The sequence below is a fragment of the Aptenodytes patagonicus genome, chromosome 9, assembly GCF_965638725.1.
Source record: "Aptenodytes patagonicus chromosome 9, bAptPat1.pri.cur, whole genome shotgun sequence".
Classification (NCBI taxonomy): Eukaryota; Metazoa; Chordata; class Aves; order Sphenisciformes; family Spheniscidae; genus Aptenodytes; species Aptenodytes patagonicus.
The window spans coordinates 17,412,160-17,434,566 of NC_134957.1; the positions used below are offsets into that span (position 1 = coordinate 17,412,160).

Below are 22,407 nucleotides of genomic sequence, written 5' to 3' on the forward strand. Positions count from 1 at the left end.
ACTGGACACTTCTCTTTTTCATGTTACAATAGTACCTTGTTGTTGCTGCTTCTGTGGTTTTTGGGGGCCAGGGGGTATTACGTGAATGGGAAAAACCCAAAAGTCTGGTAATTTCCTCCCTTTTCTCCTACTTAAGAGTTTGACACGATCGCTAGTAAGCACTCCAAAAAGATACTGACCCGTCAGGAAAGCGAAGATGCGCCCTCGCCCAGGAGGAGCGAGTGCAGGGAAGGGACCGGCTGGCTCCCAGCAGGCCAGCACGGCAGCTCTGACGCGGGTCTAACGCAACTCCGAGGTTATTTTTGCCAAAATTTCTGTGAAACCGTGTGCCACGGAGCCGCCGCTGCAGCGGCCTGAACTGACCTGCCCTGCTGCCGCCTCGGCGGGGAATGGCGGCCGGCAGCGCCCTCCGCGGAGCCGTCCTCGCCTCAGCTGCGCGGCGCCCCTCGCCGGGCCGCGGGCTCTCCGGGCGGCGCTCGCCATCACCTGGCTCACACCACCACCTACTGTCCGAGGCCAGTCAGCAGCCGGCCGGGTCCCCTCAGACTGAGAGCGGCGGCCGCCTCCGCGCCTCAGCTTCCGCCCGCCCCTCAGCCCCGCCCTTCCTCCCGCCGCCGCCGGAGGCCGGGCCGCCCCCTCAGCCCGCCCGCCGGCCGCGTCCCGCCCCCTCAGCGCGCTGAGGCGGGCCGGCTCCTCCTCCCTGCCGCCGCCGCATCGCGCCTGAGAGACCGCCGTGCCGGAGCGCAGCCGAGCCCCATGGCCCGCGAGGAGGCGGCGGTGGCCGGCGAGGAGGCGGCGGCGGCCGAGGGGGGCGGCCTGCTGCTGGAGATCGTGGGCTCCCCGCTCAACCTGAGCCTGCTGGGCCTCTGCCTCTTCCTGCTTTACCAGATCCTGCGGGGCGACCGGCCCGCGGTGCCGGCGGGCGAGGCGGACCCGCCGCCGCTGCCCAAGATGAAGCGCCGCGACTTCACGCTGGCTCAGCTGCGGCCCTACGACGGGGTGCGCGACCCCCGCATCCTCATGGCCATCAATGGCAAAGTCTTCGACGTGACCCGCGCCAGGAAGTTCTACGGGCCCGGTGAGGGCCGGGGCGGGCGGGGGCCGGCGGCGCGGCGAGCCCGGGGCGGCGGGGCGGGCCCACCCCGGGGCGCCCCCCGGCTCTATGTGCCCGGGATCCGGCCGGGGCCGCTGGCCGGAGGGATCACGGGGGCCTCGGTGGCTCCGCCGCCGCTCGGACACCGCGGGCAGGGCGGCCCGCACCGCCCTGCGCAGCCCCTGCTCAGGCGCCGGGCGCGGGGAGGGTCAGGCCCGGCTGCGCCCCGCCGCGGGGCCGGTGCTGGCGGGGAAATTTGTTGCCTGCGGCGCGGGGATCAGCGTGCTCCGCGTTAATGCCTAACCCGCCTCCTGGCCTGCGGCACAAACGCTCGGCTCAGCTGCTCGTGCCCTCTCGCCCCTGCTCACGATCCGGAGATTTGGAAAGGATTCGGCTTGTTTAGAGCTGGGAAGGGTGTGCGCAGCTCGGCCTGCGGCAAGATCGCGCAACGGGCGGCGCTGGGAGACCTGCCTGCCCGGATGAGGCGGAGGGCAGGATTACCACTGTTGCCCGGGCTCCAGAGTCGGGCCGCGATGTTGTAAAAACTCCGGCTTTGCCAGCCTGCGTTGCTTCATTTTCCTCTTTATTTTCCCAGGGCAGGTTACACATACTGCAAGTACCGTAAGGGGTTGCGCCGCTGTTGGGTTGGGTGGCTTCGCTGGCCTCGGGTGCCTTTGCCTGATGCCAGGCAGCAGAAGCGAAGTGTGCTATCAGTGTTTACATTCCATTCCCAACTTTAGTGGACATCACTCTATTGCATAATATTTATACTAAATACTTAGCAATTTAGATTAAACCAGCTTCCTATCAGGAGTGTAGGCAGTTCAAACATGCAAAGATTGAGTAAGCTATGCAGAGGCTTATAGAGCAGCCAGTGATGAGGTGAGTGGGAGTATGTGCACCCAGGTGTAAGAGTTTAATTACCTCCACTAGGGCATGGGTTTTTATTTTTAACAGAGGCCTCCTGTTAAAAAGCCTCGCTGAGGCTTGCTAATTTGTACCAGGATCTGTCTGGCATAACCACTCTTGAGGTGTCCAGACAGCTGGTAGCTGCAGTAATGAGCTGTCAGTGCTACTCAGAGACAAAGACAATAGTGCAGGAGACACCATGTATTTGGAAGCATGATGAGATTATTACTTTTGGTCCATAGAGTCGAGACTGTCACTGAATGGTGCTGGACTGTAACTTTGCATTCTGCAGCAGTCAAGATGATATGTACAGCTGAGTTAGATGTGCAGTTTTGTATTTGTGCAGACTGAAAACCACTTGACTTAAGGACCATGCTTTGGATGGTACCTTCCTTGACAACAGTAAAAGCTGCCCATTGTATCTAATTTGATAATTGCTGAATGGTTCATCATAGTGTCTGGCTAGTTTGGTTTTCATTTTAATGGAAAAGTAAGATTCTTTTGATGAATTTAGGAAAAAGCTCACTCAGGGAGGTGTGGAAGATGGCATGCTCTCTACAGTAACCAGAGTTCACGTCTAACTTCTTTAAGCCCCCTTAAGAACTTCCAATGTCTAGTTGCAACATGTGATATCTCCATTTTCAGCTTGTCATGCAAGCAAGTTAATCATTAATGAAGGTTAGCAAGAGTCTGTCTTGATATCTCTGATCTACTGTGAGTTGCATGTTTTGATCATTTGAGTTCATCCTGCATTTTGAAAGTTTTAATAGATGTTTCTTCCAAGTTGGTAATTTCGGGTATCTCCACCACATTTTCTGTCAAGTCATCCTTTCAGCTCTTTTAAGTCAGGAGCACCTCTTAGAAAATTTCCATTTCACCTCAGACTTACAAATCCTTCCTTTGTTCCTCTTTCTGAGGATGTTCTTCCCAGTTTGTATGCTTATTCTTACCCTGTTTGCATGTTCCATGCACCGTTGTGTGTTTCACTGTCCTGATGTTTCAGCAAACTCAGTATTTCTTCCCATGGTTTTGTTTCTTGTCCTCTTCTTCTGTTTTCCCTTATTACCAAGTAGAATAAAACTTAAAAACATTTCAGAAGTTTGAGGCACCTCTGACCCACAGGTCAGGGTAGGAACTCATCATCTGTTTCAGTTTGGGGACTCTGATCCGTGAAGATCGTACAGCATCCATTACCTCTGTAATAATGCTGCTTATGTTTTTATTTTGAAGAGGGCCCATATGGGATTTTTGCTGGAAGAGATGCATCCCGAGGTCTTGCCACTTTCTGCCTGGATAAGGAGGCTCTGAGGGATGACTATGATGACCTCTCTGATCTCAACGATACACAGCAAGAGACCTTGAGGGACTGGGAGTCACAATTCACTTGTAAGCAATTTTAAACCTATTCACAAAGAAGTAGCTAACTAGTGTGTAATAAGGGAAGCAATGGTTAAAAGGCTGTTACCAGCTGGAAGCATCAGTCTGGAACCTTACTTTGAGTTAATACCTCAGTTTACTAACTATTACTAGAATTACTGTTACTCAAAAGAATTAAGAGAAACATCAGGTTTTCCTTCTGCGTTCTCCCTCCCTCTGCTCCTTACAGAACAGTAGGAGAGACGGAAGCACTCTGTCATAGGGTAAGATCTGTAAGACCACCCAAAAAGTTGACAGGAATTGGAAATTCAGAGCATGTTTTTGATACAGTTAAGACCCCATCTATAGAGACGATTAGATTTTAATGCTCTGAAAAATGAAGCTTATGTCCCGTTCAGCTTCTCAGAAGTAAGAGTAACATTTGAATTATTACTTCTTGGGTTTTTTGAGTTTTTAAGACTGTTTAAACTAGGCCTTTTGCCCTTGGAGCTCTTGATACAACTTTTTTTACTCTAAATAAGTTACTCTGCATGGCCTTGCTAGTGGCTTTATCAGATTCACAGGCAACTGTATCTAGCTGACTTTCTCCCCCAGGTGGTGATCAGGAATGGGCAAATGCCACCTCTGTGCTTGCAAGCAGCCTGGTCGTTACCGTGCCAGTGATGGCCAGAGTGGCAGAGGAAAAAAGGCAACTTGCACACTTGAGATGTTTGTTCTAAAATTAACAGAAGGAAGTCACTTTCACAGCTGCCTTGTTTTTGAATGCTTAGTATTAAAAGTCTAAAAAAGGCAATTCCAACTGTTTTGTGTCGTGTGCCTCAACTTGCTGCTCAAAAAGGAGAACTTCAAACCACAGTTTTATGGAAATTGCTGTGTTGACCTTGCACCAGGGCATGCCCACTGGTGGGATTTTTTTTTTTCTCCTATTGTGTATCTTGTTGATGAAAAATAATTCCTCCATATCTCATGATGCCTTTTAGGCAAGTGAACACCAAAGGGATTATTTCTACTCAAATAAGACAAAAAATAAATGTATCAGTTGTTTGTCTTGATGAATTTTTAAATATATATATATATATGATAGAAATTGCATATACAAAAAAGTAGTATAGTGGAAATCTAATGTCAGGTATTAAAGATTTACTACCACTAGCTAGAATGGAGCTTTCCTCCACATACTGTCATCTCCGTCCTGACCTGATGTGCCCCTACTATTTTGGCAATCTTCCTGTCTTAAGTCTGTTAATCATGCCACACTGAATGGCTGTTTTATTATGCTAACAAGTATGTCGCAGAAACCAGAACTATGCTACCAAATATTTGACCTAAACTAGTGTTTAAATCTACCTTCTCAAGAGTCGGGCATCGGGACTGACAGTGAACTGCACTCTTTTTATTACTATGTTTCTAGTAAACTTGGCAATTAGTTGCTTTAAATTCTTACTAATTGTAGCAACAGTGCTAGTCTGAAATACCTGTAGTCAGAGGCATCTTTTGCTTTGTTGAAGTTGGCAGATGGGCAACATAGCATAGCTCTCAGTTCTTGTATATGATCTTGGCGTTTTTACATGTTCAAAAAGAGATATAAAATAAGGCAGAGGCTTAGCTGCATGACTGGATAACAGATCCGTCTTTATCTTCGGGAGAAAGGATCTCTCTTCTGTCCTATTAGATATTTTCAACAGATATTATGAAAAATAAAAACCCTTGAAAGTTGTGTACATGCGTGCACATATGTATGTGCGCCCGTGTATTATACATAACGTAAATATTCTAACAGTGCCATTGGTTGAAAAACTAGCTTTGACATTGGCAAGAAAAATAATCTGATCCAGGATTCTGTTTCTTTAGCTGGGTAAGTCCCTCAGTTTACGTGTCTTTACATTCATTCATCTTTTGGCTTCAGCAATAGGAGGGAGAATTACAGTTACATTCACTTTGCATGTTTCTTATACTTACTACAACATTAATAGTAGTTCAGGTAGTTGATTTCGGCTTTTCTCCTCCCCTCCAGTGTTTGGAATAAGTTGCTGAGAGCTGTTTTATTATAATAGAGGCATTTTGTTAATTTAAGAAACAGACATAGGAGTTACAAAAGGTACATCTTCAGGGCAGAATAATGACTTGGATTCTTATTTTTTTTCCCAGTTAAGTATCACTATGTTGGTAAGCTGCTGAAGGAAGGGGAGGAACCCACTGTATACTCTGAAGAAGAAGAAAAAGATGCCCAGGATGCAAAGAAAGACTAGAGAGTGCAGTGAGGAGCCATCTATTTTTGAATTGTAAAGGATCATTTGTAACATTCCACTTGCAACAGCAGCAATGCTTACAAAAGGTCCAAAGTTACAGTGAATTGTTTCTTTTCAAAGGTTTCCTTTTCATATTCAGTGGTAAACTACTAAAGGTCTAAGATCTGTCTTCCTTTAAAACTGCATAATCTGAAGTATGCACGAAAAATGTCTGTGCTGAAGTAAACTGCAATTTTGGCAATAAAGGACTATTACCGTTTTCCTTCTATCACTATTTAGTGCAGAGTAGGTTGAAATCCAGTTTTTCATTAACAACCTAGCACTGTGGACACAAGCACAAGAATAACTTCACATATGCAACACAAATTCCACTAAATCTTGTTTTGTGTTAGCTTCTGCAGGATCTGGGACTTGGGTTGTAATTCCTTTAGAAAAGGGACTATATTTTATTTGTCCATGAAGCATCATGCTCATTTGTGGTGCAATGTAATTCAATATTATGTAAGATAATTTGGCTTTTAAGGAGTTACATAGCGGCTTACAGATGAAACGCTTAACTGCTTTAAAAAAAGGTAAGAATTTTTAGGAGGTTAAATCACTTTTAGATACTTACAAAATTAATAAGGACTGATGAATACTTGATGTATTCAGTCATGCATAATTATGCATGGATTAATATTCTTTGTTTACTTTTATAAAGCACATCTGAAGTGTTACAAAGGTTTAGATACTGAGTGTAACTAGGCATCCCTAAAAACCAGGTACACCATGAAGTGTGACTCGATTGGACTACTGTTCACTCACTTTTCCTCTTAGTAAAACTCTTCTGTGAATTTTAATGAAATTATATTAAACAGGGAAGATCAGCTGCTATTGATTCCTAGGCCTAAAAAAGACTTGCTGGTATGGCATGATTAACAAATGCTCTTGTACACGCAGCTTTAACTGGGAGGAAAATGTTACTGGTCAATGTAACTTACACAAGTTTCCTGTACAAAAAAAAATAACATGGTGTAAGCCGTTTCTGTGTTGAGGCCTTTGTTGCTTTGGAACGTTGCCATTAAAAGAAACGGCACAATCATCTCGTGCATAACCAGCAATGCTATACCTAGGGGACCTGACCCTTGAATTGCTTTTTACTTATTTGCTCTCTTAGCTCACATCTATGCTTAATTACTAGGTTTGTTCCGACTACGTAACCTAGTCTCCTACCAGAGGGGGCTGGGTACATGGATTTGACCAAGGAAAAATGTAAATGCGCTCCTTCATCATCCAAAATACTCCTGCAAAACTTTCTCAGAAATTCCAAGGAGATAACTAATGATTTGCTGATGTTTCTTGTCCAGGTGATTCTGCTTGGGTGCCTGCCTGGTATAGTTCCCTGTATTTAGTTTCTCTGGTTCGGCTGTTCAGCCGAGTTGTTTCAGTTTGGCAACGTGGCCAAAATGATGAACTGAGTCCTGAGTGGGAAGGTGTAAACTAGGCAAAATTGTTTGGAAGTAGAGTGCATTGCACAACAGCAGCTTTCATAAACAAGTTGACCCAACACGTTAAAGTGCCTGAGACCATCTGTGGTGAGAAGGAATGACTTCCCCTCAGTCCTAACGCTTTCATAGCATTTTCTTTTGGTTACGCTGGGCCTTCAAACGAAGAGTGCGGCTGTTTGAGCCAGATAGCTTGCGTAAAGTGGTACTGTATGACCTACCTAATGAAGGTCTAGAGACAAATGTAAATCTTGTCATGACCTCTGTGTTGCTGTTTTATTTTTAGAGACATTTATACTCTTTGCAAACTACTACTAATGGTTTACCTCAAATTGGAAGTGTGCTTTTATTTGTTTAACACAGAAAATACAATACTCTTGCATAATGGTGGCGTTTGTTTTTATTTACTGCAACTAAATGTGATACTTAATCCTCCCCCAGTGTTTTGAGTTTTATATTGTCTTTCTCCAGTATCTTACATTATCCAACGTACAGATTGAGTATAATATGTTCTAGCTGACTGCCTGTAAATGCGGTTCTGTAGTATAACAGAATATTAAATATAGGACATGTTCACGTTGTAGAATATGCTTTCCTGTTGCAAAAACAGAGTTAGGCATAAAAAGGTCCAAGTAATTGTTAACACTGAGCATAAAGCTGGAGCTTCGGAAGGCTGTCATGTCGTGGAACTAGGCTACCCTTCAGTGTAACCTACCCTTCAGTGGACCCAACCATCTGACTCTTAAAGTTAGTCCATAACATATCCTGAGGAACTGAACACTATTTTAAGTATTAATCTGTACATTACAACATGATGCATCACAAAGAAGAATAGTAAAAAATAAAAACTACCCAGAAAACTGGCAGTAACACAAGGCAAAGCTTAACGTTCAGCATCCGTGCTTCTTGGGAAGGAAGTATTACACTTCGGTAAGACCACTACTTTTTCAGAGAACACGAAGAGAATTTATTGAGAAAGGGAAGAAGTGAGTCACAAAAGCAGTGGTTTCATGAAGCAGCAGGCACAGCTTTTATTTTCTTCTAAAGTGCTAGAGAAAATAGATGGGGTTTAGCTTCTTTTTTACTCTCTGTTCATTGCAACTTGATCCCTTCAACAGCGACTGGCTGCAATGACTAAGCAAAAAAACCCATGCCAGGTAGCTTGACAGACTGTACATTAACCAAGTAGGACAGGGTGACCAACTAAGAGCAGAGACTGTCGGCGATCTCCCTCATCCGACACGTCCAAACACCCATTACTTGTGTGTCACAAAGGCACACGTGGGGAGCTCTAGGACAAATCAAAACAATCGAGTAGCATCTCATTTCACACCAGTTCTGGCACACTGTCAACTGCTTTGTAAAATTCAGATATTCTTTTATCTGGACTCTGCCTGTTCTTCATCATCTTTATTAGCTCTTCCTTATGCTGTTTCAGTTAAACAAAAGACAGTTCAGTAATGAATGCTTATGTCGAGAGTTACGTAAGGGGTTTTACAAAAGGTGAGGCGTTTCTATGCATTGCCTGGAATCTCTGGATTAAGAAGAAAGGGCTTTATATCATAATTGCTGTATTCTTGTATTTCAAGCAGATGGACTGAGGTAATAATGGGCATTGTGTATTTCTGCTTTAAAAACAGCCTGTAGGGTTTTGACTTCAGCATTCAGCACAAGGTACAACCAACTGGCCAGGTATTCCTGGTAACAAGCTTAGTTCAGCCAGCTCCCCGAGAAGACTTCTGTTCTCACGAGCTCTGTTAGATGGCATTTTCGTTAGTTCTGTACGGAAAGTCAGATTTGATCGCAAGATCTGCAGTCTGAGGGCCCTACTTCATACACGTCAGAGTAAACAGGGTTTCCATAAAAAAAAAACAAACCACCTCTTGAAACACCAGCTGAGTACAACAGCACACGCCAGGCTCAAACTGAAAGGTGTGAAATTATGCCAGCAGCATTACACATTTCCATTGCTGAACTATATAAATGCTGCTTTTAATGCATCTTTTCGCCTATTAAATGTTCTAATTGTCTAAACATTCTGTAACTTTCATACTTGAGATGTGACATTTATTCCTATAACTATTGAAATTTAATCTACAATGCTATGTACTTAAAAAGTTTTAAAGCAAACTGTTATATGTATCTTTAAAGATTAGCCTTCAGGGTAATAAACAAAATTCTACTGAACAGTCCAGCATATGAAAGGATGGGGCTCAAATTAAGTGTGTCAGTAGGAAAAGTAAAGAATTAATACTAAAACACCTGAAAACAGGTTCTTAGTAGTGCCACCTGTAAACAAATAGGAAACTCAAAAGTTCTGTTTCAGTATGAAGGTTACAATGGTGTCTCACATTTTGAAGTGCACACGTATTTTATTTACTAACAATGTTTTACATGAGCAAGGACTTGGAGATAGAGGATTTGCTTTATCAATTTCAATCAATGTAGGTGAACGCAAGAAGCAATTTCAGAACTGGTGTATTTATTTGTTATTGAATATTGTGACAACATGTTGATAAAACACCGGAAATTTACACCGAAGGAAATCTTTAGTTCCTGCTCCCCCAGATTAACAAAAAGAAATGCTTCCTCACCTGTAATCGAAAGGCCTGTCTCATGGGAAATGGGTACTTACGCACACAGAACTGTATAGATTTGACAGAGGGAGAAATTTTGTCATCTTTAATCCGCAAATATTGCGTAGAGAAAAAACACCCTTGGTATGTCATATCAGTGCAACTGAAACATTTTACACGGTCAACAAATACAATAGTTGATCTTCATTATAATTGTATAAAATACTAAAAAGGAGACTTAAGAGGGGCATAAACGTTCTCCAAAATAGTCAGAAAATATTTATGTCAAGAAAATAAGATCCTTTTAGATAAAAGTAATAGATTAACAGTACTTTGAGTAGCAACCATTTGTCATTCATGACCCTGAAAAGGCACTCAGCATCTGAACATGTGAACAGAGAAGATTGATAAAACCTGGCTTAGAAGCCTGTAGGAATTGCCAGTATTGAACACTGGGGGGAAACCTATCTACCATGAACAATTACAATTACTATTTTTTAATTACTATTTATTAGAGCGGAAGTTACAAACATGGGTAAGATTCTATGTAATGAAGGCAACATCATCACATTAACTTAGTATGTTGACATGTAATAAATAAAGCATACTAAAATGAAAGCTGAAAGAATCAGTGTACTGAACTTAAAACTGGTCCTCTAGATCTTGCTAAGGGACTTTGTCCAAAAGCAATTGTGGCTGTCTTCTAAATATAGCCAGCTGAATAAATGCGGATATAAATCAAGCTCCTAGACTGCGTTTTCACATTTTTACCTACATGCAGCACAAATCTGACAACATTTGACAATTCCTCTGGAAATTATTTGTAAGCAAACTCATACTAAATAGCTATCTCACTGCACGTGCCTTCAAAAGGGCACATTTTGAAATCTTGTGAACAAATTTTCAACCTATACATGGGGACTGTCAGCACGCTGACAAGCATTGCCCTTTCGCTATCTAACATTCAGAGCTTCGCTTAGACAATCATTCAGATTCCTAGAAGCACTACATCTAGCACAAGTTCAGTGAAATCCATCCTCCCAAAGACCAGCAAGTTTTCAGAAACACCTCTAGAATTGTAAATAGAAAAAAAGCATTTTTCCAGTGTGGGTTTTACAGAAGATAGGGTTTTTCTCATATTTGGAAATCTATTACTTCCCACAATTGAGTATAAATGTCCCCCCCACCTTCCAGTCCCATCATTTTAACAATCTGATCGAGGAGGCACTTCAAATGCTTGCTCTAGGATTTACATAGCTATTTTTTTTTCCAATGACTCATTATTACTATATACTGTAACTTTGATATTTACATGGTTCCCTGCATTTAATCAGAATATATCACTCGAGATCTCAATCTGTAACCTTGCAAATTCTTAGCAACTGGTCCATGAAAGTTTGTCTGGCCCCAGGGAAAGTTTTGGTCCTCTGTTATCCAAAAGGCAAACACAGATTCTGGTTTTGTGGCTCACTACACCAGTTAGATATTCTAACTGAAGGAATTACCTAAGCAAAAAAACTCCCGGTATTTCATATACCTTTTAATGGTCAAAGGGCTTTCTTCTCCCACTTCTGTATAAAAACTTAAGAGCTATTATATAGTAGCTGTTCAGCATCCTCTTCTGGGCTCTGCTCCGCGGAAAGTATCTGAGCAGGGGTTTGTCTGAATTATCTCAAGAGGAAATAGAGGGCATCCTCTGACATCTGCATCCATCTCTCTTCTCAACATTAATTTCCTCTCATCTCCTGTAGATAAGTATATGAAAAAGTTACTTGAAATGAGTTTGTTGGGGGGCAGGGAGTGACAGGGTATGGGGAGGTAGCTGTAAGGTATCCACCAACGAACTGAAAGCATAGTAAATTGTGAAAGAGCTGTGAGTAACAATAGCCAGAAACGCAGCAATCCTGTATGGAGATCAGATGACTACCTATATAGAAATTCACTAACTTCAGACAGTAATTCCCACCCAGATGTACCACACATTGAGTTGCCTAACAACATTTGTTATCAACAAAATAGCCACCTATCTGCTAATGCCCATGACAGACACTTTGCTATCCAATTAAGTAGACAAATACTACTCTTCAACTGCAGCTGCGCGGTGTTTCTGAGCTAAACTGAACAAACCTTTAACTGCTGAGAAGTCGCACTCTTTTTATGCCACGTTTATACTTTTTAAAACACTTACCATTCATCACTGTAAGAACTGTGGCAACTAACCTCACCTGCCAGAGACCTGTCAAATTCAGTCACCTTAGTTCTGGTGTCCCTCTTTCTCACCTGTCCTCTGGAGGGTCTCCTGAAGCGGTGAGCCATCATGAGGGGTAACATCTGGTGCTGCCATGGTGGTGTGAAGTGTCTTGAATTTCACTTTGTTGTGGAACATTTTCTTACATTTTGTTTGTATCTTTCTGAGCGATTCCAGCTGCACGCAACTGTCCGTCTCTGAAAAGCCACATTCATCAGATAAAAGATTAGAAGAAAGCTTTTTTCGCTTTTTCTTCATTTTGCGAGCATTTCCCTCCTCTTCCCTGGATTGTCTCTCGCTTTTCTGTCCTTCATGTCTTAATTTACTACTAGACCTCTTGCACGACTTTTTAAGCTTATGTTCACACTGCCTTGCCAAGCCCTCATGGACAGAATTAGAACAGAAGCTACATTTGCTGCTTTCCTTCTCTTGACCTTCCAGAGCTACATTTTTAAGGTAAACCAGTAATTTTCTTTCCCCGGCTCTTGCAGGCAAGAACCCTTTATTACAATTGCTGTAAATTTCTTCACACCTTCTTTCTGTTCTCTTCATTAAGCTGCTACGTGCCTCTCTAAAGTACTCAGAATCACTGATCTCTTCCAACAAATCCTTTAATCTGCAAGCAGATCTACATGTCCTGTACAGTACAGTACCTTCATCGCTATTGAATTCCTTATCATGAGTAACAGCAGCGCAATCCAAAGAATGATTCAGTCCAGCATGTGGTAAATTATCAACAGTGAGTGAGTCATTCCTCTGCACTTGCAACTTTTTTGCAAACCTACCCCCATAGGTCTTGTTTTCTAACACTCTGTCTGTTGACTGAAGTTCCCCAACAGTGATCACCAGTCTGTAATTATCATCGCTACTACAGTTTGTCTTGTTGAGGTTTTGTACAGGACTCACTTCTCTGAAGTGCTGACCATGTTTGTTACTCAAGCTGATGTCAAAATCGCTATCATCACCAGACACCACTCTCTTCCACCAGGACTTGTTCACAATGGTTTTTGGCTCTAAGCAAACACGTGCATACCGCGGTGTCTGATAGTAGTTCAGTAAATAATGGATGAATTCATCAGTCTCATAAACCTTCCGCTTTCTGCAACCGTCTTCATCAGACGCTGTCTGCGTGTGAACTACATTCAGAGTTGGGTAGTCCCTTCCATCGAGAGATTCGATGACCCTGCAGTCCTGCGTAACTGTAATCAGTAAAGATCCATAGCCAAAGGAGTTGTACGCTTCTCTGCCAGGCAGTCCATCAGAACTCGGGGCTGTAGAGGGATCATTTAAAATCGTCCTGACTATATGACAAGTGGATGCATGGAAGTTACTCACATCTCCTTCCTCACTACATAAGCTGCTACCTTTTGGGGTTAACAGGCACTTGAACTCTTCCTTACGTTTCAACTCTTTGTGCGTATGATAATGGGAGTTAATCAATTCCTGATGTATGTCTTTTAATGCTGTTTCAGAAAAGGAATCGTCCTTTCTTATGCCCAATGAAGGATCCACTTTTTGACTTGCCAACTGCGCAAAATCCTTCAAATAAAAAAAATCAGGAAAACGATTATGTACATTTATTGAGCGCTATAAAGAGTGCTAAACTGCAAACTCATAAGCAAGCAGTCCCACAGTCAGAAGAATTGTACAGGTGAGGGCTAAGTTTGGCTTCATTCAGAGCTCGATCGTACAATCTCACTATTCCTAAGTTAGAACTACAGATACTTCATCATCTCAGAAAGCTGCATTCTCAATTAAAGAAAGCGGTCCTTTCAACCAATTCATCTATCTCACTGCAACAGCGTAAGAAAATACTTATTCTTTGTTTGATCACAGCATCACAACAACTAGTATTGCGTGCAACAGTAAAATTACCATGCTTTTGTAGATCAAATATTTTATTTAGAATAAATTGCTTTGTTATACATTGCTTTAAAGGAGTTCAAATACAACCAATCTAAAGCTTTCCACGTGGTGAAACCAAGAAAATAGAAGTTTATTTAACACATCACCTTCATAATTAAGAAGGCCAATGTCAGACATTGTGGGGCCCTAAAACTCATGCAGAATGGCAAGGGTAGCCTCTGACTTCAGCTCTTAGTAAATTACAGTCCTTTAGAAATCTTTAACGTTAAGGATTGTGGAAAACATACACTTGGTAAAAGCTGCAAGCAGATTTTTACTTCGCAAATAGTGAAGACAAAGCCATGTTAGCACCCCTGAGAAATGAAAACCCATTTTCTTTTTTTTTTTTTTAGCCCAAAGCACTAAAATAAACCTCCAAACATTAATGTGTGCAAAACACTCGGAACTTTTATCACTCCTCTGCTGACTTTCTCAAGACCTTAGCTGAATCAAACTGAAATAAAACTGCTAGCTTAGTGTTGGCCACAAAAGAGAGGCTATTAGAAATGCAACTGGCATAATCTGTGTCAATTTAATTGTGTCACTTGCAGACCTGAGATCAAAACAAGCAGAGATAGCATTATTTGCGTCCCAGCCCCGAAACACCTTGTTTGCAACATTGGATCAAGTCTAATAGAGCTGGTACAACCCTTCCAGTCTTGTTTTTACTCAGTAATCACAAGGCCTCGAACAAGCATCAAAGGCAAAGTTTCTGGGTGGAAACGCACTACCTTTGCTCTCAGGGCAAGACTGAGAGCAGACTGTCACAAGACTTAGACCTCAGGCCTTCTCAGTGTTTGGTCAGTCCCAAGGCATTCTTCTGAATAGCATCAAGACATCAAATGTCTAGTGAATTATTCAAGCTCTAATAAATACCCTTCAAAATTTAAAATATGTTTTAAAATAGTCTTACTTTCACACGGTTTAACAGCACTGTAAGCAGTCTGACAGACTCCACTCTTCTCTGAGCTAGCAGGGATTTCCTTTCTTCCCATTCAGGCATATTCTCTGGCCACTGCTGTTCTTCAGCTGGTACCTTCTGCTGCTTTTGGGGATGTTTCTCATCTCCATCTATCTGCCTCTCTTCTCTCCTCTCGAGCTTAGCTTTCTTTTTTCTCTCTTGAACTTCTTTTCATCACCACGTCTTTTTCTAGGTAATTATCAATATGGGACAATTTAGATGACACTTGTTTTACATTTTGAGTCCTGGGGAATTGGATGCAAGTCTTTGAAGTGCTAATAATAAGCAACCAGTTGCCAAGAATTCACATGTGGCTAACAAGAAATCTTGTTTGTTAGAATAACATGTTTAAAAAAACATGGCACATAGGTGACACGCATCCAACTGATGCACACGTTTAGAAAGTTCTTTGTCTCTTCAAATGGTTTGCATTCTAGGGTTTTCTTTATAAGCACTGCCAAGATGACAGATTCACATCATCGTTTGCCTCCAAGGACGCAACTAGAGACTGATCATTTGGATCTAATTCTTAAATTAACAAATCTCCACTCCAGATTATCATGACAGTCCCATTTAAGAGAGATTACAAGACTATTTCCACTGTTGTAAAAATTAAAGTTGAAGCTGTGTGCTGGTTTTGGCTGGGGTAGAGTTAATGTTCTTCACAGCAGCTAGCATGGGGCTGTGTTTTGGATTTGTGCTGAAAACAGTGCTGATAACACAGGGAAGTTTTCGTTGTTGCTGAGGAGTGCTGACACAGAGTCAAGGCCTTTTCTGCCTCTCACCCCACCCCACCAGCGAGTAGGCTGGGGGTGCACAAGAAGTTGGGAGGGGACACAGCCGGGACAGCTGACCCCAGCTGACCCAAGGGATATTCCACACCATATGACGTCATGCTCAGCACATAAAGCTGGGGGAAGAAGAAGGAAGGGGGGGACATTCGGAGTGATGGCGTTTGTCTTCCCAAGTAACCGTTACGCGTGATGGAGCCCTGCTTTCCTGGAGATGGCTGAACACCTGCCTGCCCATGGGAAGGAGTGAATGGATTCCTTGTTTTGCTTCGCTTGTGTGCGCGGCTTTTGCTTTCCCTATTAAACTGTCTTTATCTCAACCCACGAGTTTTCTCACTTTTACCCTTACGACAAAGTGTTCACACAAATAAGTGTTTAATTTTAAGTATTTGAATAAGAAGGTATTAACAATGGAAGCATAGCAATGTTTTCAGAGACCTAGCATTAGAGTTGCTATGCTCCATGTTCTAAGTGTTGGCATTTTTTTTAAGATATGAAGGTGCGCAACATGATTAATTACTAGTGACAGTTTAGGATACCATCCAAACACATTATCTATAGAATTAAAACTTCAATATACTACTATTACTCATATACAAAATTTAAGAACACTGCCCTGAAGATAACAATGAAAAAAATAACATGTAAAAAGGGGTAGAGGGAAAGGCAGAAAAGTGTTCATCTCTAGCTTTGGACCTTCCAGTCAACTGGGAGGCACCTAGAAATGTATGTCACATTAATTTTACTTCAGGGCATAAAGACATTAATTTGTGATGTTGCAGCATAGAGCAATACAAAAAGTCGACATACAGAATCTTAAGCAATCGAGCCTCAGAGCAATTTGAGAGCAACAGCTCTCCGATTTCACTCCAGGCCCACAGTATCACAGAATAATCGAATCTGAAAGGGACCTCAGGATGCCTCTAGTCCAACCTTTCTCATAACCCAGACCCCTCCATCTGATGCCTTACACACAGAATCATCACGATGCTTTTCTTTCCAACAGTAACACATAAATTAAAAACTACATAGTATTGCTTCAAGTTCTCCAACTCCTGCTTCCTCAAAGCCTGGATTTTTAAAGTAGCCACTCTTCCTGGATTTTACTTGGTATGAGATAGCGTAACAAATCTCAAAAATGGGACATTCTCTAAAAATATACTCTCACCTTTCAACCCCCTCTCTTTTTTTCCCCCTTTTTCGAACGTGCTCCTGTTCTTGCAGCTTTAGTCTTTCCAGGCTTCTCTTTCTTATGGCTCCTTCACTAAAATGTCTGGTTGTATCAAAAGACACCTGTCACAGAAGAAGCAGAATCAGACTTAGCAGTCCAGTTTGCTGTGTATTTATACAAACACAGACAACCTGCTGAGCAAATGAGAGACGCCGGGTGACTACCAAATACTACTACACTCATGAGAATGTTTCTCTCTACCCTGGCACACTAGAACATCTCTTCTGAAGTTCACACTGGGTTGTCAGTCAAGCTCAAACACCCCACTCCCAAATGTCTCCTCCTGCTGTGATATCAGGGGTTCACAATCTGACATCATACCTTTGGCCAAACCCGTTCCTGGCATGCTCTTCTGGGGACTCAAAGTTCAGTGTGTTCAGCAGAGCATTCCTAGCTGCAGGATTTGTGCAGTTCTGCCAAAACTAGAGTTCACTGACTCTCAGAGCAACATCTTTTGGATCAAATGCATATTTGCTTGCTTAAAAATTGATGAATTCTGTTGATGTGTGCTGCACTTAATCAGCTTCAAATGCCCAGATGTAAGCACATTAAAAGAAAACGCTCAGCAAATTGCATCAAGGTCTATCTACACTGAAAAAATAAGTAATATGAAGTGTTATTTCCAGCATAGAGGTATATTTTAGGGTCACAGTTTAGAAACAACCTGAGAAAAAATACCCAAACAGGGTACACCCTAATAAGTACTTACGGAGGTAAGCTATTAGGCTGCTGAAATCTTGCAATCTGTAAGCTTGTTTTCTTTTATAATGCCACACTAAGCATAGCACTTAAATGGATTCATCCCTCAACATACTTAAGCAAAAAGGTACAGAGAAGAGAAGGGTACCCTTTACTAGCCAAGAACCACCTAAATTAGGGCAGCTGCTGCACCTACTTCATGCTTAACAATAAGAAACCAAGTATCTTTCAAAGAGTCTCACCAGCTCCTGAGATCATCTCCCAATTTCAGTGCCAGCCACACTGAAAATATTTACAACTTTTACCTTACCCACACCAATTTTTCAGGAAATCAAAACAGTAAAATGCCATTTTTTGATTAAAGGACTTAAGTTCAGATACATGAACTTCATATATCAGTATCTCTATAGCCAGTACAAACAGGATAATCATAAGGTTTTTTCCCCTCACATGTTTAAGTGTCCAAAAAGTTTACAGAGAGACTTCTACTGGTTAGCAAGGACTTCTCAGGCCTAACTTCAAGGAAAAAAGAGCAGAAGTTGGCAAACCACCATCTGTTTCTCAAAATCTCAGCAGCTAGTAACAAATAAAGGTTAGTATATTTTAATGCTGTCCATATGCTATATTTTTCTTTCTTTTTAGCCACCATTTTAACATAAATACAGACTAAACCAAAGGAGGGGGGGGAGATACATATACACAGAGAACTGCAGGAGTGCCACATAAAAGCTTCCACTGAAGCAACATGAAAAAAAGTCTGGAAGATGGTTGTCACAGGTTAAAAACTATACTGCCATTACTTGAGGAATGCCTGTTTGCCTTCAATATAGGAATCTACAGGGGAAGACAAGTGCAGTGCAAGAAGCTGTCTGGTAAAAGAGGGTGACTATACTTTATTCAGAATGATGAAGAAAAAACCTACATATGTACTGAAGGAAAAGATAGTGTAATTAAAAAAAAAAAATAACCAGGAATCTCTGGAAGCAGCAGCTACAGCACAGACTGCAGCACTGAACTGCTCCTGTTAAGGAACTGCTGCCAAATGCACTCAGAATTAACCACAACTTTGTAAGGCAAGGCTGAATATCTCAGGATTAATCTCTGAATACGGCCGTGTGTGTATATATATATATACACACATAGACACACCTTCAGTACCTCATACAAGCAAAGCAGATACACCCGAAGTACTTACTACAAAACTGAAAAAGTGAGTAGTCTCTAGAATCCTTTCTGCCCACCGTGCATTAAGATAAAGAGCTTCCTAAAGCTATCTATAATGTTAGTATCAACTACACTTTTCCCATCACACTAAGATTTGAGGTGCAGCAGGTTAACACATCCAGAACACTGCTGCTGAAACCTGTAGAGACATGAAAGTCAAGCCTGGAGCGTACCCAAAAGCTTGTTCGGTTTTGCAAATACAGCTTCTATTAAACCAACCGATATTATCCTGCCCTTGCAAATCTTTCTTCACTTACATCCTTACACCATCATGGCTGCAACCACATTCCTACTACTGTAATAAATCACTTAAAAGTAAGCCCAAAAGTCTCTTCATAGAGCCGAGTAAGCTATAGCGGTTTGCCAGCGCAGACCATTACCCTTGCTCTTCCCCACTCTTCTTCATAGCCAGGAGCTCTTCAAGCATCAGAAATGTATTTCTCATCACGTAACTGTGTACAAAGCACAGAATTATTTACTGGCTGATCCACTGGCTTGCTGCTCAGCAGCATGGCTTTTTAGAATCAACCCTGACATATTAATAAGCTGTTATCTTAACTTTAGATTTTAACTATTCCAACTGACAAATCACAAGGAATCTGACATTCAACCCCTTTATCAAATTATTATTTCATTTCCTTTTAGCCATTCTGCCACGGTTATAACATCAGGAACACATTTGCCCTTGCACTAGTGTTTACTGAGATAACTGCAGGCTGAACCGTCCTTTGCTACCTGCATGCCTTTCTTCTGTGATCACGTGTTCTGATAACACTGATACATACTCAAAACAACAAAAAAAACCCCGTTACTTAAATGTATAAAAAGGAACCAAGATACTGACCTGAGACTCTACAGATCTGTGATCAATTCCCAGCTCTGCTGAGGAATTCCTGTGAAACTTCCTATGTCTCATGGGCCTAAAATAATACAGTATTTTAGAACAGATTCAAGCTGATCAGGACTGCAACAGGCCATCGGATCCCTTACTCTGGCCTGTGCTAACCATATTTGGCTGAAGCATCTCTTCCAGGAAGGCACCCGGCCCTGGTTTGCAAAGACGACGATACAAAAACCTACCACTTTGCGCAGGCAGTTTGTTCCATTCCTTACTCATTTGCCATTTGAAATGGAAGCCACTTCCAGATATTGATTTTTCTTAAGCCTTCCTCTACTAGATTCATATCCTTTTAGCATCTAGGTGGTTTTGTTCCCCCCCCCCCTTACATGTATAACTCAGGTGCCTCTCAGTCATCTTTCTTATCTAAAATACATAGCTTGAGCTCTTTGAGAGCTCTCTCACAGCCTCTCGTTGTGAGGCACTTTCTCCAGCCCCCGAGAAATTTTTGTTGCAATATTCTAACACTCTCCAATGTAAAACATATGAATCCCAAACCCGCACACAGTATTAAATTGGTCAGTGCCATACGCAGCAGATTAACTCCTTTAAGCTTACTTTCTATCACCACTTAAACATACTCCCCACAACACTGCAGTGGAAACCCAAGCTGTTACTGTTGTACTACAATAACCCTTTCATAGCCTTAAAGAAAGGCATGAGGATAAATCAGTAACTCTGAAATTATTTTTCTGAGTATATGTATGATCCTTTTTACATTGACTAAATTATCTTAGAACACCCTAAAACGTGTCACCCAAGTTCATACTTTAAAACAAAATTAGACTTTAGGGAAACATTAACAGCCTGGCAATATCTAACCTGATACACCCATATAGTCCATATGAGCAAAATGCAAGTAGTGAGAATAATTTGATCCAAAGGTGCCCCTCACATTTGCTCACAACACCGCTAGCTCAAACAGCTCTTACCATCCCGTTTCCCAGCTGGTCACTCATGCCAGGCCCTGGGCCATCACAACTGTTTCTGAGACCATACCATCAACCGGGTCAGGAAAGAGATCTAGCTTGGAGGAAAAAAAAAAAAAACAACAATGATCGTATTTTGCCAGGTTACTTTTCAGGCAGTTGGTTTCCCTGCCCTCATGCACAGCGCAGCCCCCAAGCAGTTCCACCAGCAGAGCTGAAGGAGTGCTCGAGGCAGAGGAAATATCTTAATTCTGCAGAGGTGGGTATGCAAGAGCACCTATGAGCAAATGGCAACGTGGCAGGAGTAATTGATCCATAGTAGCAGAAAGAACTTGTCATGCAGGGAAAAGTGTTTACCAGAAAGAGTCACTTGGAGAAGTTTAAACAAGAGGTTTAAACAGCTTTTCAACAGTCGGGACTAGTTTATTCAGCTTGCTCTGCGCAAAATTAAGTGAAGAGCAGAGATGATCAGAAATTCTGCTGCTCACACAAATATCTCAATAAAGGGGGCGTTTTGAAGCTAATGCTCCTAGCGTCACTACTTCATGCTGCGCGTTTTGAGGTGAGGATAAAGAAAACCGCAAGCCAACCCCATCTCCATGGACGGAACTGCCGTAAGGCCGCGGTCCCTCTGCTCAGCGGGAAGGTGCCCGAGCTCCAACGGGATCAGCAGGCACCGCAACTCGGATTATCGCACCGCCGGCCAAAAGGAGCCCCACGGTCACGGCCCAGCGACCGCCAGGCTGGCGCCCACCCCTCGGCCAGCGGCCGAGGGGCGGTTTCGGCGGCAACTGGGGGACGGAGGCAGCGGCAGGGCCCGACCCGCTCTCCTGCCCCGGCAGCGCTGCACCCGGCCGCGAGCCCCGGGTGAGGGTGCGGGGCAGCCGCCCCCTGCCACCCCCGGGCCCTGCTTCGGGCTGCCGGAGCGCCTCTGCGGCCACAAGCCAGCCGGGTCAGGAAACGCCCCGGCCCCAGCGACCCGCGGCGCCCACCGCGCGGGCTGGCTGAGGCGGCGAGGGGGCGACACTCCCCGAGTCGAGCCCGACACCCGCCAGCCCGTCCCGGCGGGGCCACGGGCTCCGGGCAGCCCCACCGGAGCTGCCGGGAACCACTCCACCCCCCGGTGCCCCGGCGGGCGCGGGCCAGGCCCGGCCGGCACGGAGGGGAGCGGCAGCCCTCCGGCCGCGGCCCCTTCCCCACGCGGGCCGCGTCGCGGCCGCTCCCCGGCGCCGGAGCCCCCAGCGCCCTTCGCCAGCAGGGCGCCCGGCAGCCGCAGCTGCTTCCCCCGAAGGAGCGGGGCACAGAGCTCCAGCAGCCCGCCCCGCCCCGCCCCACCCCACCTCGGGAGCGCCGCCCGCAGCGGCGGACGCCCTCCGCCCGCAGCGCCCCGCTCCCACAGGCCGCAGCGGGCCGGCTCTCCTTACCCCTCCGGCCGCCAGTGCAGCCGACCGCCCACGCTTCCGGGCGCCCTTCCCGTCACCACCCCGAGGCGGAGCGCGGCGCACGCTGGGCAGCGGCGGGGGGACCCGCCTCTGGGGCGCGGCCCGGCACCGCCCGCTCCTCCCGCCTCCCGGAGTTGGGCCGGCGGTGGTGGCGGTGGTGGTGGTGGTGGTGGTGGTGGCGGTGGCGGTGGTGGCGGCGGCCGCCGGACCTGCCTGCCTGCCCGCGTTGATCCCCAGACCGGGGGGGCGCTGCACCCGCGGGGGCCATTTTGTGGCGGCCAGGTCCCGGGGGAAGGGCGGTCCGGGGCGGCGTGGCTGTGTGGTGTTTGGGGATTTCACGCCTGGTTTTGAGGAACAATTTGCAAAGCGGGGCATGGCGGAGCCCCAGGAG

General features: G+C 44.2%; 2 protein-coding genes across 11 annotated transcripts; one reads left to right on the forward strand and one right to left on the reverse strand.

Annotated features, from left to right (window-relative positions):
• The first annotated feature begins 724 nt into the window (after window positions 1-724).
• On the forward strand, window positions 725-7,497 carry PGRMC1 (progesterone receptor membrane component 1). The gene is made up of 3 exons (XM_076347274.1): window positions 725-1,078; window positions 3,233-3,388; window positions 5,528-7,497. Exons 1-3 carry the CDS (start codon window positions 757-759, stop codon window positions 5,626-5,628), a joined length of 579 nt encoding a protein of 192 aa, XP_076203389.1. The 5' UTR covers window positions 725-756; the 3' UTR covers window positions 5,629-7,497.
• Window positions 7,498-9,574: 2,077 nt separating this feature from the next.
• Window positions 9,575-22,045, reverse strand: LOC143164554 (A-kinase anchor protein 17B-like). 10 transcript variants are annotated; one of them, XR_012996093.1, is made up of 8 exons: window positions 21,999-22,045; window positions 20,578-20,668; window positions 19,592-19,667; window positions 16,762-16,886; window positions 14,755-14,991; window positions 12,843-13,475; window positions 11,969-12,133; window positions 9,575-11,433 (listed from the first exon to the last, which is right to left on the reverse strand). XR_012996093.1 is itself a non-coding variant. In XM_076347273.1 (8 exons), the coding sequence occupies exons 5-8, from the start codon at window positions 14,842-14,844 to the stop codon at window positions 11,297-11,299; spliced, it is 1,278 nt and encodes a 425-aa protein (XP_076203388.1). In that variant the 5' UTR covers window positions 14,845-14,991; window positions 16,762-16,886; window positions 19,592-19,667; window positions 20,578-20,668; window positions 21,999-22,045; the 3' UTR covers window positions 9,575-11,296. The 10 variants fall into 10 exon arrangements, 9 of the variants coding, with proteins under 9 accessions (XP_076203388.1, XP_076203381.1, XP_076203380.1 ...); XM_076347273.1 differs by having other exon boundaries at window positions 12,590-13,475; XM_076347266.1 differs by adding an exon at window positions 19,128-19,199 and having other exon boundaries at window positions 11,969-13,475.
• Window positions 22,046-22,407: the final 362 nt, after the last annotated feature.